At 48.3% G+C, this 19,105-nt stretch overlaps 1 protein-coding gene across 3 annotated transcripts in view; it reads right to left on the bottom strand.

Annotated features, from left to right (window-relative positions):
* EFR3B (EFR3 homolog B) overlaps positions 1-19,105 on the bottom strand; it is an 82,888-nt gene that overhangs the window by 38,004 nt on the left and 25,779 nt on the right. For all 3 annotated transcript variants that reach the window (XM_086700138.1, XM_086700139.1, XM_086700140.1), the window contains exons 2-4: positions 8,730-8,806; positions 7,605-7,732; positions 424-574 (exon numbers count right to left, since the gene is read on the bottom strand). In XM_086700138.1, the coding sequence (XP_086556264.1) occupies positions 424-574; positions 7,605-7,732; positions 8,730-8,806 (356 nt within the window). The remainder of the gene's footprint in view (positions 1-423; positions 575-7,604; positions 7,733-8,729; positions 8,807-19,105) is intronic.

Below are 19,105 nucleotides of genomic sequence, written 5' to 3'. Positions count from 1 at the left end.
CTTTTCCATCTATTTTTATATCTACTGGGGCTCCACTTAAAATTATTTAAGGGAAAAATCTATTGCTAGAAAAAAAGCTTCAAGATCACAGATCTAAAGATAAATATAGTAGATGGTGATAGTTGCAAAACCTTGTGAACGTATTAAAAACCATTGACTCATATGCTTTACTATGGTGAATTTTATTTTTAAAATTTACTTTATTTCTCATATATTTGTTTAAATAAAAGAAAACCCCCAAATACTCCTTTATTCAGACAAGTCCCTTTATTCAGAGGGACAGACACTAAGATAAGAGGTGAGTTGTACTTAGGATCAGAAACCCAACGGGACTGGATGATAACAATGCTGACCCAGATGTCCTCCGTGCCCCACCGCCATGCTCCCCACTACCCACTCCAGAGCGCCTGGGCAGCTCCTTACCGAGTTGGTGCCGAGGATCTGCAGGTTGGGCTTCTCCGACTCCAGCAGCTTGGCCACCATCTTAAGGAAACTCTCCACGAAGAGGTTGATGCTCTGGCAGTGGCAGGCCATGAGCAGCTGGTCCAGTGCCTCCATGGCGATGCACACGTACCTGGGGAAAGCAACACCGTCACTTGGCCTCACACCCATTCCACCCTCACCACGTGACTGGGACAATCTAGATGGCAGCATAGTGGCCACCTGGGCAGCATCTGGGGAATGAGGCTCTTCCGTAGGTGGCCAGCATCTGCACAGCCATTCCAACCAGTGCCCACTCCAGCCCAGCACAAGAGTCAGAAGGAACCGGAGCCAGAAGGGAGCCCAGACACCGGCCCCCCAGCCCCTCCCTCCACAGATGAAGAACACGAGGACAGGTGAGGTGTACCAGTTCGTGAGTAGATACAACCAGAAAGGATTGATGCTCAGAAGAGCAAATTCTGAACCCAACCCCAATGAGATCAGAGAATCATTTGATCCAAGGTCAGGAAGTGTTTGTTGAGCACCCGCGGGAGAAAAGCTCTGTGTTAGTCAGTGCAGGGATGTAAGGAGGAAGTCCTTCAACTTACAGGGCCTGGAGTTGGATGGACAAGATAAACACACAGATACCTCCTCTAAAAAGAAATGCTACAAGAAAATCATGCAGGACATCTCACAAGGGTTCCAAAGAAGGAGAGAGATAGCTCTAGTGGGAGGAAGAGAAGAACTTTCGGAAGAATGTTTATGAAGAATCTGAGATGGGCCTGAGGACCAGTCAACTGCAAAGGTTAAGGAATATAAAATCTGCACGTATTGTGTTTAAAGACCTCAGAAGTCCTAGGGTTGTCACACAATATGGTTCATGGTATTACCATATGTACCTAATGAAGACGATGTTCTATGCCAACTTTAAGGCCCTAACTACTTAATTCTTCTAAAGTCTAAAACCTGAGTGAACATCTTCTGAAACCAGAAATACTCACCATCCAACGGTGAATGGGCTTACTAGTAAGTCAGTCCATCCTGTTTTTTGACAACTAAATTAAAACTTCTTTATCTTTCAAGCTAAACCTTAATACCTTTATCCTGTATTTATAATTGTACTTTTGGGAGCAGTTATAAAAGAGGGCTAAGCCCTTCAACCACCTGAATGCAGCAATCTCCTGTTTCTTGCTCTTCTCTATGCTCAAAATACCCAATCCTCTCCAAACTAGCCTTCGCAGGACAACCCCTGATTATCCTGGTGGTTGTCTTCTTCAACCCCTCTCTTGAATCCCCAGAAAAGTGCCACGAATCAAATTCCTGCTGAGAATTAGGAGGGCACGTCTGAGCCCAAACCCAACATTTGTTCCACAGTGGCGACAGGAGCCTATGGTCAGGTAAGACACAGCATGAAGGGGTGCATGCCCCACTTGCAAGGCCCTTGCATACTAAAGAAAATAGAGTAGACATTTACTGGAATAGGTTATCATTTAAATTCTATTGAGGAAGCTGCTGCAAACCTGTCCAAAATTATTCCAGTTCAAACCTTTGTAGTTTTCTTTAGGGAGTTAGGTGTCTGAGGCAGAATGCTGTGAGTTTCCCCCGGAATCTCTTTCCCCTCTTTTTCCCTAGTAATTTAGAATTTTAACTGAGCTCGTGGCTGTTCATCAAGACCACCTCCCAGCCCCTTCTGCTGCTAGGTCAGGCCACATGATTAAAATGTTCCCATTAAGGGGTGCCTGGGTGGCTCAGTTTGTTGGGTGTCTGTCTTTGGCTCAGGTCACGATCTTGAGGTTTGTGGGTTGGAGCCCTGCGTCGGGCTCTGTGCTGACAGCTCAGAGCCAGGAGCCTGCTTCGGATTCTGTGTCTGCCTCTCTCTCTGCCCCTCGCCTGCTCATACTCTGTCTCTGTCTCTCTCAAAAATAAATAAAAAGCATTAAAAAAAATGTTTTAAAAAAGAGTCTCTTATGGTTTGCCTCGCTCTCTGTTTTTATTTTATTTTTCCTTCCTTTCCCCATTTGTCTTCTTTTTAAAACAAAGTCTGGCTAAATAAAAAGAAAGCACAGGGAGCATGACGACAAGGTGAATTCTGGAGGTGCCAGGAGGACAGGACACAGGGCGCACAATGCTTCTCCTGGCAGTCGTTCAGTTTCAGACATTGTGCGTCCAAACTGCCTCACGGTGCGCGAGCCAGCTTTGCAAATCCAAATATATAAAGTAACAGCAGTCATGGTGTCTCCTAATCTTTTAAAAGACACCAGATACCATTTCTTAGGTACCTCTGAGCTAACTTCTATGTTGAGCAATCATAAGAAAAACAGCCCCTCTGACATTACCCTGTCCATTAGGTGAATTGAGTCCACTCTTATTAAATTATTACTTAATATCACTAAATGCTATTACATAGTTATCTCTGGGCATGTTTACAAATGGATCAGGCCATGCTCTTATTTACAGGATGTCTTTCAAAGACAGAGCCGGCATTGGGTCTTTGAGCTCCTTCGGGTGAATCAGAACCACCATGTCCTGCTGGGCGCGGGGGTGGGGGGCGGTGCTGGCCATTCCTGGCTCGTTAGAGGCCATCGTAGTCACAGTCCAGGAAAGCTGCCATGCCTTGCAGAAGTCCTGGCATGTTTCAGGTTGGCTGTCCTGGTCAGCGAAGCAGCCTGGCTGGGGCCCTTCCAAAAGAAACAGGCTTTCCTTGCAGACAAACCTGGCCACGTTTGAGCAACCAAACATGGCAGGTGGGAAAACGGGGGCAAGCAGTGTAGAACTCTATTCTCCTATGAATCATCCCAGCATCCTATGTAGGAAAGGCTTCACCATTAGCTCACAGAGTTCAAATGAGGGAAAGGAAGGGGTGGAGTGGGGTTTGGCAAGAGAAGAAACTAGAAGACTTCCCAAATTCCCGAGTTTAGATTGCTGCTTTTCCTTTTCCTGTAAAAAAAAATTCCCAGAAAATCCTAAAAAGGAAAAGCCATCCTTTGCTAGCAAAATGAATGAATGAATGGATTAAAAAATATAAGTTAAAAAAAAATTGGCTACTAACCAGGAGTGGAGATTTTGATGGAAACTGGAAATTATGGTAGAAGAGAAACTGAAAAGTCAAGAAGTTTAAGGCCTAGTTCTTTGAATATACTATTCTTTGTTCCCCATCTTGGGCCCCCATACCAAGGATGGAAGGATTATAACGATGAACTTGAGCTTTTCAAAGCATCTTAGAAGATTAGAAGGCAAAGGGACCTTGGAACCTCCTAGTCCAAGGCTCTCTGCATTGGTCCTACCTTACCTTAACCTCTCTAGGAATCTCCTGTAGCTGGGCCTATAGTCTCCAAGAGAATAAAGTGTGGGCTTCTCAGGGTGATGTCTGCTCAACAGGACCAGGGCCAGTCAGCCTGGGTGATCTGGACTCAGTGTCCTGGAAGGAATCCAGGGAAGTAATAGGTCCAGGAAACTGAACCAGTCTGAGTACTAGGAGTGGGTCAAGGCAGAAAGGTGCTGGTGAAGACTAGCCCGCTGCAGGAGCCCGAGGTACAGACAACAGCAGCAAGCGTTCTGGATGTACTGGGAGGGCTTCAGAGCCATCAGGTGAGTAAGGCAGGTGAGTAAGGCAGAGCCCAAGGAGTCTGGGCTAGAACTGGGTTCATGGACAGCAACCGACACCAAGAGAGGACACTTGGGGGTTATAATAACAGGAACTCCGGGGCAAGGCCCATGGCAGGGGGTGAGTTACAACACCTGGGGAAAATATACAGGGAATAAGGCAAGGAGTATCTCCTATTGAATTCCAGAAGGGGCAGCTCGTTCTGCATGAACACCTTGTGCTCAACCAAGAAGGAGTAGGTACACAGAGCCTGGGAACCAGGTGTGGTCTGAGAGGAAAGGCAGACATCTCTGCCCATCATCGTTCACGTCAGTGAGCAGCACCTTAGAATTCACACCTTATTCCCTCTCTGCCCACATTTCGTTATCACCCCTGATGCTAAACACATATTAAGGCAGAGTTCACACACAACTGGAGCGGGGTGATAAAGCGGGGAGGCCGTGGGGTAGAAGATGGTTCTGTGACTGGGTCGAACACCCAAGGTTCACGTCCGTAAAATCAAACAGCAAACACAGACACGTGCATGACGACAGGGAGACACAACCCCTCAGACTGTCTGCATGTGAATATTTTGTCCTTCCAAAGCTGCCATCAGGAAGATACTAATGACAAGGAAGAGAATAATGATGAGTGCGGCACTGGGTAGGGAAAGACGGGGCGGGCAAGGAGAGAGAATAAGAGATCAGATCTAACAGATTCTTCTCCAAATGTTTATGATTAAAGCTTCCAACGAGGCGTTCAAGGCTTTACTTAGACGCTGCAATGCCTATTTTTAACAGAACGATACCAATTTTGAATTGTAGTTCTGAGGGCAGTGGAATGATTCTAAGTGGCTGTGCGGGCTACAGCACATTTTTACCAAGAGAACCATCACTGCAGAGAGGGCAGATAAAATTAGTATTAAATGCTTAATGTTATTGCTAGCATATTAGTGTTAGATTCAGTCTAGGGTAAAGTCATTTTTACTTGCCTGAATATGCTTTATAATATGTCAAGGCGATTTATATAATCAGCATGTACAGTGTATTTGTGCCCTTTTTATTGAGCATGTAGCCTACTTTTATTTTATAAAATGATGATAGGGATGTACTGTTTTTGGTCTTGCTTTTATCCTCGGGATAGCTTGCTTTCAGATTTGTTGGTGGGTCCTGCAGAGGTGGGATGTCTACACCCTATAAGCACAATGTAAACCTTTTTACTCCAATTCTTGCTCCGGCTTCACCAGGAAGAAGGGGCCTTGGCGGGTGGTAGGGCTGATGCGCAGCGGTGGGGGCCCATGACGGGGGTCGAGGGGAGACAGCCCTGCACCCAGAGGCGTGAGGCCCAGAGACCCAGGGAGGAGTGTCAGCCAGCCCACGTGGAGTGGGTCTAGAGCTGGCAGGGCAGGTGTGGTGAGCATGGCTGGCGGAGTGGCGAGTTAGGGGCAGGTTTAGAAGCCTCCAGAGGTCAAGCTGAGGAGCTTGGATTTTATTCTAAAGGAGCCAGGAAAGGATAGCTTCAGGTCTGTGTTTTGGAAATCAGAGCTAGCAGTTCTCGACTGGAAGGACCAGAACAGGAAAGACGGGGCAGGGAGACAATTTCTAATGCTGCCGTCCATAATCTGGAGTCTGCAACAGAAGAAAGGTAGAAGCAGAGGAAAGTACAGGATGGACTTTGTGGAGAATAGAAGCAATGGAACTTAGGAACAACTGCTCTGGATCTACCCCATCCTTTTTTTTTTTTTATGTTTATTTATGCCTGAGAGAGAGAGAGAGAGAGAGAGAGAGAGAGCGCGCGCGCAAGTGGGGGAGGGGCAGAGAGAGAGGGAGACACAGAATCCAAAGTAGGCTCCAGGCTCTGAGTTGTCAGCACAGAGCCCGGTGTGGGGCTCGAACTCATGAACCTCGAGATCATGATCTGAGCCAAAGTTGGATGCTTAACCAACTGAGCCACTCAGGTGCCCGGTGGATCTACCCCATCCCTCACCCCATCACCAGGGATATCTTTGGGTTCTCTTACATTCAGCTTTGCTCTAAACTGTGGTGTGGGAAGGGCAGGTCCTACTGTTCACTTTTTTCATTGGAAAGTAACACATGCTCAACAGAGAACATTTAGGAAACTCACAAAAAGGGTAGACAGAAAACAAAACAAAGCACGCGTGCGCGCACACACACACACACCCAGCCACACTGCTCAAAAAACGAGCACTCTTCACTTTTATGGCATATTTGTTTTTACTATATTTTCTAGGCATTGAGATTTGTTGTTGTTTGTTTTTTAAATTGATTATAAAGCACTGTATACATAATTATGTATTCTATTTTTCATGTACTTATGGCATTTTCATTACTGTACGGAAAACATGTTTATAAACATCATTTTTGTTGGATAGATAATATTTCACCAAATGATAAACATCATCATTTACTAAACTATTTTCCTCTTATTGGACATTAATTTCCACTATTTCTTTCTTGTAAAAAACACCATGATGAATCTCTCTCTGTGTAAAGCTAGTTTATAACTTAAGATTGATTTCTTGGGATAGACGAATAGAAAAGGAATTTACTGGATCAAAGGGCATAAATGTTCTTGAAGATTTGACCTATATTTCAAAACTACCTTCTAAAGAGTTTCAATCAATTGACACTCATTCTAGAAAAGTATGAAAGTGCGTCTCATGTCGCCATTCCTTGGTTAATACTGGAAATACTTTTTTGTCAGTTTATAAGTGAAAATGGTATCTTAGTATTTCAAGGCACATCTTTGATTATAAATTTATTGAATATTATTATTCCTATTTCCTCTTCTGTGGGTTGGTTTTTGGGGGCCCTTGCTTCACATTTTTGAGCCTCTCAGCTTCCCCACCTCTTTCAAAACACATCTTTTTGTTGTTTGTCTTTTAAATTTCGATGGTTTCTTTGTTGACATCAAAATATTTAAATTTTTAAACAGTTAAATCTATTGATCATTTGCATTTAAGATTTCTTCTCTCTTCTAAACATAGCAAGTCTTCCCTCTCAGAAGATTGATAAATATTTCATTTAAGTGTATTTTTAATGGACAAGTTACCCCTAAACTTGCATTTTCACTAGAATGTAAATGGTTTCTCTTTCTTTCTTTCTTTCTTTCTTTCTTTCTTTCTTTCTTTCTTTCTTTACAAATGCTTATTTATTTTTTTTAATATGAAATTTATTGTCAAATTGGTTTCCATACAACAGGGCTCATCCATAGATGGTTTTTAAGACAGTAGGTTGATCGGTTGAATGAGAATAATGGCACTTTCTGGACTAGACTAACTTTTCAAGGTCCCAGACTGCGCGTGAGGGCTTCTAGATGGAGACCCAAGGGGTACATGGATGCTAAAAGAGGTGCTCCTAGGAAGTCTACATCTCCTTCTTCCCGCATCTTGGCAACAGCATCAGATTTTACCCTGCCATTGGAAGAACCCATGCAGCCCATCCCTCAGTCCCAGGCCCCTTTTTCTCAGTCTGTTCAATAACCCAGTCTACCGTCATGTTCATAAAAGGACCCTGTGTTTTGCCTTAAAAATGTCATACCACTTCTGAAAGTATCTGTCTCACTTTCTCACACTTCTTACCCATATCGATGACGACCCACATCTCGGATGAGTCTCTCGGAGAGGTAGGCGCCAATTCGATCCAGTTTTTCTGGAGCTGAAAGGGCGTAGAAGGTCAGCTTCTCCATGTTGGTCTTCACCAAGCCATCCTGCAAAAGACAGGCCCTCATGTGTCACTGTGGCCATTCCATGGCTAGAAGGGTTCAAGTCTAAAAGTAAATAATATGCCAACTTAATCATCATTTAACAGAGTGTCATTATGTATGCGACAAACCCCCCATGTGGGTTTCAGGGATACAGGGATGACCAAGGCATGGTTCCTGCCTTCCAGGAATGCACAACTTAGCCCACAATATGCCAGCCATAAATGAGAATAGTGGTATAAGTGTACATATGTATGTGTATGCGTGTGCATGTGTATATATATACATGAATGTATAAATATGCATGTGTGTATGAATAATAAGGCTTCATTGAAAGCAATTCAGAATTAAAATATGCTGGATATCCAGCACCAAGGCATGAATGGGAAGAGGGGGCAGCTTAGCAGCAATTAGGGAATTCTCCAGAGGATGCTGGAAATGTGACCCTTCAACTGTCTATCAAGAAGCTGTCATTGATTTCCAGAGAGCAAGTTGAGAATATGTCACATCCTGACATTTCCAAAACCACACGACCCGTAATGCAGCCTGAGTGGGGAGTGGCAGCTTGGAAGCCAGTAAGCCAGGCCCCCGGCATGCATACACCCAGACCACCTGACAGGTACCAGAGGGAGCCACAGAGAAGACATGGGCTCCTGAGCCAAACCCGAGAATGGAAGTACTCACGCTAAATGGCAGGGACATAGAACCATCAAGGGAGTTAGCGGTTCAAGGAACCATCACTCAGATAGACATAGGTGGGAAAGACGTCTCAATTGTATAGCAAAGGCCCAAAGCTTGCCAAAACAAGCTTCCAGAGCCTTCTGCAGATCCTGACTCCAGAAAGATCCAGACCTCCTCTGCTTGCAGGCCCCCGGCCGCCTCTCCCCACTGACCAGGGTCTGAGCAGGCGCAGCGGCAGGAGGCCCGGGAGACCCGCCTCCCCCTCGCAGCCCTGGATGGGGTGACACAGCGCGGGGTGAAGCCAGGCGGAGGTGGGACCCACCTCGGGATCCTCAGGGAAGATGTTGTCAACCAGCCTTTTGTACCTGGGGCGTAGAGCACCGCAGCAGCCACACACACCTGTAATGGCAAGAAACACCCATGAGCAGAGCCTCCCAGGCAGGCTGAAGGGACCTGGCGACCAGGCCAAGGCGGCTCATAAGGAGCCAAACCCAAGTGGAAAACAGAAAGGTCCCTCCCCCAGAGTGCCAGGGCCCCTGCGCTGGGCGTCTCCCACGACTGGCACACATTCCAAACCTTTGCCCTTTCCGCCTCGTGTCTTTTGCTTGGGGGTCAAGGACAGCGGCATATGGGAGCCTGATGCTAGCACACCAGCTCTTGTTCACGAAGCCAGGCCGTGGAGGAGCATTTGGAGGGGTGGGAGCTTCCCCAAAGGTCAGGTGCTACCCTACATATATTTCCCCGGTTCCCTGACATGCAGGCAGGCGTGCACACGTGGACTCTCTCTCTCTCTCTTTCCCTCTCTCGGGCAGGACTATAAACCTCCTCCCGCAGCCCAAGAATCTCGCCGGTGTCCTGGGAAGGTGGAATTCGTTCCTCCCAATGCCCCTCATGGACTCCCTACTTTTATTCTCTGCTCCTCAATCCCCTCTGCCATCCTGTCCCCTGGGGCCATTTCCATTACAGGATGTTAGATGAAACTATGATAAATTAACATTACCATTAATTATTAACATTTGAAAATGCATCTTTAATGCAGTGTGCGGTGGTGTTTGAAAACCATGGTGTTTCGGGGGTGGGGCCTCAGGGGCCAGCCGGGTGGTGGTCCTGTAGGCTGGCCCCCCCCACCCCATGAAGAGTCCACCAGTCTGTGGCTAAACGAGAGACTAAGAACAATGTGGTACATTTTTAGAAAGCTGAATCTATTCCATTTAGAAGACTGTTTGATATGACCTCTTTGTCGTTGGCTGCTGTCAAATGATGGTGTTAGGAAATCAGCAATAATAGAACAAACCTTGGGAAAATGAAAAACTGACTCTTTTAAGGTCATAAAAAGTTTTCAATGAAAAGGAAATTGAACCATCTGGGAACCGATGCTGTCCAGCCTTCCTCTGGCTGCAGGGATCTCTCCTTCGGCATCCCAGCTGCAACCCTCACTGCCCGGTGGGGGGAGTGGGCACTCTGGGGAGGAGCGGAGGGGAGGGAAGGGAAGGGCCTGGGAAAGTCCACCACCCCCCCAAAAAAAATAATTGCTCCCTCATTCTACTAATTAATGCTTAATTCTGCTTGTACAAACTCTCCAGTTGAAATGCAAATGCACCCTGGAAGGATCAAGCCTATGGGTCATTCAGAAAAGAATGACTTACTTTAGTGGGAATTACTTTAATCACACAAAGAGCTTTACAGCTGTGGAGAAAAGAGGCTCTCTGGGAATTTTGATTGGGAGGGGGTGCAGGGCGGCCGTGCCAGGAGGAGGAAGGAGCAGAGATTTGGGCCATAGGGGTGACTGGGATACAAGGGAATGGGTGCTATCTTGGAGACGCCAAGGGGCACCCCGAAGGACTGATTCATGACACCCCTCGCCCACTCCACGGGTAGCTGTGTGCCCCCGCCTCCCACCTGCTAGGGGACAGGAGGACAGCAGAACTGGTCCACGGCTGCAGAGCCAGGCCCTCCCGGGTCAGGCTCGCTGGGCTGGCCTGGCATCTCCTCATCCCCTCTCTGCCCACGCCTGGGAGGAGGCGTTAGGGCTCTGGCTGGCTGGCATCCAGGGCCAGTTCTCACGACGGAGCAGCTCCGGGGGTGGTGTTCTCCATCTTGAGCCTCCAAGCTCGGGATTTAAACCCGTCCTCCTTCCCCCCTTAGGCCACCCTGCCCTCTGCCAGGTGCAGCTGTCAGCAGGCTTCTTCCTAAGATGCCCCCAGGATGTGCCCTCTGCTCTCTGGGCAGCCTCCTTCCTCACCGTCCCCAAACCCCCCAAACTGGGAACACAGGAACACGGGCCCTTTGTGTCTTAAGGGAGTGAGAAAATAGCAACACGGAGAACTTAGAACTGAAAAGTCCCAGTGTCAGTCCCTTCCCCAAACATTTCTGGAAGACCGATGAGGCAGGGCCTGCACAGGACAGAGGCCAAGCTCACGGTTGTTAGAAACTCTGACTTGTCGAGACAATACCCATTTTGGGTACTCAGGGTAGAGACCTCTGTGCAGAGGCACCAAGGGGGTTTGGGGGTCTTGACTACAGCAGCACGGCCAGGCCCGCTGGCTCAGTTTCTTCCCAGTAGAAACCAGGCAGCCTGCTGATCTCCTGCTCTTTTGTGTTCTAGAAGGGGTGCACCTCAGGATGCTTCCGTGCCTCCTTCTCTGATGGGCCTCTCCCTGGAATGCACAAAGGCCTGGAGGAGCCAGCAGGATAGGGCCCCGCTGGGAGCCAGTCATATTCAAGGTCCCAGGGCACTTTCCCACCAGACAGGGAGAGGTAAGGAGGCCCAGGGAACAAGAGCGGAGAGCAGATACCCCCTATCAGCAAAGCCGCCATTGCTCCGGGGATGCTTCCTGACTTGCGCCCTAGTGTTCCTTCCTAGTCTGTTTTTTCTTTCCAACCTCCTCAGACTCCTTGAGAGCGTATGAGGCAAAGTGGTCGACAGCATGGCTTTTCCAGTTAAATCCCAGCACTGCCTGCCGCTTCCCAGATGTGTGACCTTGAGCAAGGAAGGACACTGGGCGAGAATGTCAAAAGGCTGTTGTGAGTTGATGGCTGCAAGCCCTTACAGCAGGCTCACCAGTAGGGTCCTTCCCTCTGCATCCCCGGGCCTAGAACCGCTGAGCCCTTGCTGAGCAGGGCTTTCCGCCACGCTTTCCCCGCTGAGCACTTGCTCAGCAACAGCGACCAAGGCCAGCGGACATCCAAAGGCCTGAGAAGTGGGACTCGAGGCACGTTCCTTCAGATCAAACCGCACTGACCTGTGGGTCTGAAACGTGTACCACCTGCCCAAGGCAGCCCTATGTATTTGCCAGTCACAATAACTTGACCTCCACCTCTAGTGACTGCCAGCACCCTCCCAAAGCCAGCGTCCCCGAGAACCTTCTTGCCTCAGCACTAAATCTGCAAACCCCAATGCAGATGTGACATGCCAGAGGCTCACGCGACAGAGCAGAGTCAGGTGCAGCCGAGATCAAGCAAGGGGGGGTCACTGGAGAGAATGCACAGGACTGGGCCTCAGAAGGTCTGTCACTAGCACAGCCACTGTCATGCATTGAGACAGGAAGACAGAAGGGAAGTGAGAGAAAAGGCTGGGGTTTTGCTTGGCTTCTTTTTGGGCTTCTAGTCTTGCTAGGACCTGCATTGTACCCTACTCCACACATGCCTTGTAATGCAAAGGTAATGTCCTTCTTGTGCTGCAAAGAGTTAATGATTTCTCTAGAATAGATAACATCTAAGGAAGGACCAGGTGACTGAGGAAGCCATCATGTTCGTGTTCCCGAACACAGGTGCTGGATATCTCGATGCCAAGGCCGCCCTGGCTCTAAGGAATGACACCTGGGTTCTCATCTTTGTTCAGTAAAAACCCCCAGACCCCAAAGAGAGACGAGACTCGGGCCCCTTTTCTTTCCGACTCTCACAGATGGTCCGTCTATATCTGCTCTCTCTACATCTTCAATAAAGATGCCTGTTTTCGCCTCCTGCTGGCTCATCAGCGTGAAGCCAAGGACCCTCTTGCCTGGTTCTGCGGGACCTCCCCCTGGGTCCTCACACCCAACCTGCCGGCATCACTCTGGTGGAAGTGAAGGTAGACAGACTTCAGTGAACTGACAAGCACATGGGGTGGAGGGAGAACAGAGCTGCCTTCCCCAAACCATGTTCTGTGACACACTGGTTGTGAGACGCTAGCAAGAATCCCCCAGAAAAAGGGTCTAAGGACAAATAAATATATGAAACGGAGCAAATATATGAAATGTGAAAGTGTGCATACCAAATCTCCCTATTCCAGATTCACAGTGCAAATCAGCCTGTTACAGCCTCTGGAAAGTCATAAAGTAAAGGAATCTGTGGAGATATGTTCAAGCCAACCTCTCATTTTTTTTTTTTTTTTTTTGCAATTACAAATATCACCTTGATGAATACTTTTAACATTCTTTTTCCAAGGCACATGCACGGCCTACCACAATGGGATAGAAAGTGTATTAATGTAGCACATTGGAAACAGAGTTAATTTTAGATTTGAAAAGTACTGGGTTCAAGTCCTGGTTCTGCCGTTTTATCTGTGAGACTGTTTCCTCATCAATATAATAAGAGGAAAAGATTTTCCCTAAGATACAATTCTTAGGGAATTTGCCACGGAATCTAGAAAAGGCGAGATCACCTAGAGCTTTGACGGTCAGGGGAAGGGCTTCTCAAAAGAGGGACAAGCAAGATGTGGGGTGAAACACACAGTGGGTGCTTTATTCCTCACATGTCAGGCACAGTATGCTAAAACACTTCACAAGTGTTAGCTCCTTAAATCTTTACAACAACCCATGGATGGCACTATTTTATCCCCATTTTACAGATGTGGAAACTGAGGGAGCAAAGGGTTAAGTTACTTGCCTAGAGCAACACAGCTGATAAGTGGCAGCCCAGGATTTGAACCCCCAAAATCTACTTCCAGAGGCCACGATGTTCTTAACTCCCATACCAGGGAGGGGATGGGTTAGCACTGCCACGGAGCTGGGAGAGCCAGAGGCTTAGACGCAAAGAGAAGAACCACCAAGGCATTGTGCCCTGGAGGAAAGCACAATACGTCACCCCCAAATATGCCTCTTTGACATAAAACGTATTTTGACCTGAAGGTAATCAAGAAGCAATAAATGTAGAAAATAACTCCCCCTTTTCTGCAGAAAGGCAGGAGAATCTCCTTTTGCAGGCAGAGAAGGCACCAGAGGAATCTGCAAACAAACTTTGTTAAGCTAACCCATATCTCCCTAGTTAATTCTTCACCATTTACCATTTTCATCACTTTCAGCCCCAACCCGTTTGTCTTGTCAATTCTCCACAAATTTCTTGGGTTCAATTTTTTTTTTTTTGCCTAAAAGGTATGAAAGCGTCCTGCTCTTCTCAGATCTTGGGGTCGTGTTCTCTAGTGAAGGCCCCCATGTCCGTGTAAAATTTCAAACGTATGTGCTTTTGTCCCGCTAATTTTTGTCAGTTTATTTTTATTTATTTATTTAAGTTTATTTATTTATTTATGTTGAGAGAGACAGAGACAGCATGAGTGGGGGAGAGGCAGAGAGAAACTGGGAGGAGAGAGAAGAATCCCAAGCAGAGCCCCACACAGGGCTTGAACTCACGGAACCGTGAGATCACGACCTGAGCCGAAATCAAGAGTCGGATGCCTAACCAACTGAGCCACCCAAGTGCCCCTGTCTTTGTCAGTTTGATTTTCAGACCCAGGCCTCAGAGGGTAAGGAACGCTTTTTTTTCTTCCCTAAAATCTCCAATTGTGAAGTGCACACCAGTGGGGAACTTACAGACTTGCAGATCCTGGTTGAGCCCCCGGGGCCGGGGCTTGAAAGCCCGCATCCCCTCCACACTGCTCCCCGGTGCTGCTGGACCAGGGACCGCACTTTGAGTCTGCGAGGCACCCGGCACAGTGGTTAAGAATTTGGGCTCACGGGTCAGACAGGCTTAGGCTGAAGTCCCAGCTCTCCCCACTTCCGACTGTTTGACCTTGAATAAGTTCCCTCACCTAAAGCCAAGTTTCCTCACATGAAAAATGAAGACGGTCATGGTTCCTTCCCAGGGGGCTGGGGTGGGGGTTAAGGGATACCTTGGCCCTCGACATCCTCTCTCTTCAACTCCCTTGAGGGAAAGACACAGGGGAGCAGGCTGGGCCAGACTGAGGACAGCTTTAAGCAACAGGCCGACCAGTTTAGGTTTTGCCTGCGTTACCAGGGAGCTCTGGGAGCAGTGAGCAGTGGGTGACAGTGACCGTCAACCTGGAGGTGGCACGCAGGACCGGACACGGAGATTTAAGGCAGAGATGAGTGAGTGGATCGCCCCAGGTTGGAGGGTAAATGCCTGCAGTGAGGGATGCTATCCGGATGGGAGAGGGAGGGGCAGAATCAGCCGGACTGGAGGGGCTCTGCAGGGGGGAGAGGCGGATGGTACCACGTGGGACCGCAGGCTTTCAGGTACAATGACGGAAGGCCAGCAACACCCTCCACCGGACCGGAAAGACACGGGTGGCTGTGGCCAGGGAAGGGGGGGACATCAGGTGGGCCAGCGTCTAGCAGGCAGTTGGTGAGGAGGCCAAGGGCATGTGAGAGACACCAAGGCTGGAGCTCAGAGGCTCGTCGGCCCAGACCTGACCACGAGTGCTTTCAGACAGGATCCGATGGCTCAGGGCAAATGGGCAGGAGGAGCAAAAGGCAGGGCCCCCCCGAAGACGGCTGCCTTGTCTTTTCCCTCTGACGCTTTCTTCCTATTTCCCCTCCCTCTACTTCGCTGTAAAGCATTTCACCTTTTCCTCATTTCTCTCACCTTCTCTAAAGCCCTCCAACTAAGGCATTTGGGACCTTCAGGCTGCTCACATCGGTCCCAGGAACATGCCCTTATTAGCACCCTGCTGAAAATCAAAATTGTCTGCTTCAGTGATCTGATTATCTAATTCACAAGATGCTAACAGCTGATGAACAGTCTTCCAGAGGGCATATGCATCTTTTTAAAAAGCCCTAAAAGCTAAACAAAATAATCTCTAACAGTAGAATCATGGAGGCATGGCGCAGGGGTAGAGTGTTTATATGAGGAAACCAGTATACGAGTGTCTGTAAACTGATCTGCTATGCTGGACTTGGAGTTTTTTGTTGCCTTTTATTAACCCTTTACATACCCGGTTTTAAGGAAAATTAGGTAGAGAAGCAAAATTAATAGGCTTGCTCTTTTGGGGCAGAGAAGAGGTATAGAAAAAGTTAATTGCTTTTTTGTTTATTTTTAAGCAACCAGAGGTAACTTTCTTTTTTAAATTTTTTTTTTCAACGTTTATTTATTTTTGGGACAGAGAGAGACAGAGCATGAACGGGGGAGGGGCAGAGAGAGAGGGAGACACAGAATCTGAAACAGGCTCCAGGCTCTGAGCCATCAGCCCAGAGCCTGACGCGGGGCTCGAACTCACGGACCGCGAGATTGTGACCTGGCTGAAGTCGGACGCTTAACCGACTGCGCCACCCAGGCGCCCCAACCAGAGGTAACTTTCAAAAGAGGAGGGGTGGACAATTCTGAAGCCATATAGCTGACCCTATCCTGATTGGAGGAAACGCAAGAAAGAATCACTGAGGAAAAGAAACATAATGCTATTTATGTACCGTCTTATCTGCTCAGGGTTAGAAAGGGACCAGTCATATAACTAAAGAGATTTTTTGGAATCTCAGCGAGAGGGCAGAAAGCCTTGAGCAGCAGTCTGCACTTCCTGGGTAAGTAATCAGAGCCGAATGCAGGAGATGAAAGTCGCCTCTCTCATAAGGGAGAGAGCTGGCGGGGCTTGGTCAGGAGCCCTGGCCTCTAGGTGCCAAAGCAGCTCAGGGGGTGATGGGAACCCACAGGCACCGCTAGAAAGCTTCCAACCAGAAGACAATGGATTCAAAGTAGCCACAACCCAGCTGGGGAAATAAACCAAAGAACAGAAGACGTTTAAAAGAATGTGAAAACAGCTCATTGCCACGAGAGATTCAGTGACACATTTATATATATATTTTTAGTCCCGCTACTGATAATACTTATTCTTAATGTTAGTACATAGAAGTAGGTGGGGTTTAACGCACCGCCATGTGCCTGTAAAAGAACCTTTTACATTCTGAGCCATTTTATTTTTAAGGCAGAAGTACTTTCCCTTAGGGCTCCCTCAGACTCTCCAGGGATCACGTCTAGCAGATCCAACCACACGAAGCTAAACATAAATTTATTAAGGGTCCTCCTCTGTCTCTGGGACCTGTCTTGCCTAATATTTTTATACCTATTTTAAGAAAGAGAAGGACAAATGATATGGCCAACTTCACTAATATATAGCTGCTCTGGTTACTGAGAAATCACATCAGTAGGGATTAACAGTGTCCGATGACAGGATTTCAGTGGCTTCCTCGAACTTGAAAACTCTAAGAATAGTTAGACCTGCCCCAGTGGCTCTACCCCCCCCTTTCTGCCATCTCCCTGTGGCTGATTCTGCCCTAACTGTACGAGCCGTATTGTACAGATTTTTTACCCCTGCTTCATTCCTCTTCACAACGCTTGTTACCAATTGACACACTTTCTATGTGTCTGCACTCTGTCTCCCCCACTCGCAGGTAAGTTTCTGGAGAGCAGGAACCTTGCCTGTTTGTCCCTGCTGAATCCCAGGGCCTGGACAGGGTCTAATCTTTTGGGGCCGGGGGCTGATGATCGTACATATTTGCTGAATGAAGAATGAGTGTGCGACTGGGCAGAAAAGGAATCACGAATGTCAGAGTCAGTAAGGGGAGGACAAGGCATTTAGCAAAAGACCTCTCTGTTCCCTAGCAGGGCCCAGGGAAATGGGCATGTTGGAGAACCACTGGCTCCAGCCCATCTTCTGCGGTTGTCACCGCCTGTGCCTCTTGAGGCTAAGCTCGCAGAGCCAATCTCCCTCCAGGTGGGGGGGGGGTAGTGAGGGGGCGGGCAGCCTGGAGTCAGGGTTCCTCGTGCCCTACCCCTGCCACACACTGCCCCTCCCCCCGCCCCACCTTGACCTGTGGCTGCAGCCCTGACTGCTCATCAGAATCACCTTTGAATCTCAGGAGGGGCCAGAGGTGTCGCTCTGTGATTCGGGCACACAGCCAGGGGCAGAAGCACCGGCCCAGCTCCTTGCTGCCCAGCATGTGTGGGCATATCTCAGTGCTGCTGGCAGCCTCTGGGGGACTCTGGACCTCTCACCTCCCTGCCAGCAGCATCTGTGTCCCTGCAACTCCTACGCTCTGCAGCCCTGTTTCTCCTTTGCTCTGTTTGCCTGATCCGGTCTCCTCTACTGATCTGTCCCCTTGATAGGGGCCACCCACTAACCAGGGCAATTGGGAGTCTGAAACAAACAGAAAACCTCAAACACCAAATACATCATTCTTTAAAACATCTAGGGTCCCATTAACACAGAATCATCTGCCAGGCCCCCTGAGATACAGTGTTCATTCCCTTGGAGTCCTTCCTGTCCTTCGTCACTGCCCCAGCTTCTCATGTGCTGATCTTTAATATTAAAAAACAAACAAACACACACACACACACACACACACACACACACACACAAACACAAAAACACCAGGGTTTACTACTTTCTCTGTGCTTAGCACCACGCCAAGTACTTTACAAATATTTACTATAATACTCCTAACAATGCAATAAAGTATGTAGTACTTTATAAAATGAGTATCCTCATTTTCTAAAGAAGCAGGATCAGAGAGGTTAAGTGCCCTGCCCAAGGTAACACAGCACATGACATTCTGCCATAGGGCTTCTCTAATTCTCCCATCACTTTCCCTAAAATATATCCTCAGCAATTTCTCAGGTTCGTCCCGTGCTTTCTTTTGCCACAGCCACTGTGCTAGGATGCTTCCTTGGCATCTGATATCCAGTCCTTGTAAATGCCACTTGGCCGGTCTCCTTGCTTCACGTCATTCTCTGTATACTTTTGAGGCAAATTGTTGCTGGGTTTAGTTTCACAGCCAAGCAGTGAGTGTGGCTAGCCACTACATTAGATGTCGTCACTTCCACTTTGTATTCAACAGGGGATGGCCCATAAAGGGGGGGGGGTGCGTGCTCTGGTCTGCATGTCCCCCCGGGGGGCGGTAGGCAGGCCTCTCCCCCAGGCTTTACTCCTACGACTGCTTGGCCCAGCCGCCAGAGGCCATGCCAGCTGTAAGAAGAGAGGGGGGGTCTGCAGAGGAGCAGACAGGGGGAGCCCCCCGGTTATGGACAGCCCCACGGCTGCAGATGAGAGGGGGCTGGGGTGACGAGGACCGGGCAGAAGCTGGAGATGGTGAAGAGGCAGGAGAGTCACAGACTAACACCTGCTAGGTCCTCCTTGAATGACCTCCATTAATAGCACCCCAGCTCCGGGCATTACCGTCCCCGCTGTCAGCTGCTTTATTGTACCATCTCACATTCTTGTTACCACCGCTTGCTCAGCCTAAGTCATTCCAGTGACTCATATTTTCTTCCCCCCGGATAAACTGTAAATTCCTCAGGTCTCTTTCCTCTGACTGCAGTACAGTATCCTGAGCCCAGCAGGCCTGGAGGAAAGCTGGTGTGACGTATAATGCCTTTGATCAGCGTGAGACCCAGAGAAGTCACCTCCTCTCCCGGCCCTTGGCTTCCTTTTGAGAAACATCCACTGCATTCTCCCCATTCACCAAGAAAAATGCCTTTCGGCTCAAAATAGTTCAT

The sequence above is a fragment of the Puma concolor genome, chromosome A3, assembly GCF_028749965.1.
Source record: "Puma concolor isolate L17-30 chromosome A3, mPumCon1.1.hap2, whole genome shotgun sequence".
Taxonomy (NCBI): Eukaryota; Metazoa; Chordata; class Mammalia; order Carnivora; family Felidae; genus Puma; species Puma concolor.
This window is presented reverse-complemented; position numbering and strand designations above follow the sequence as displayed.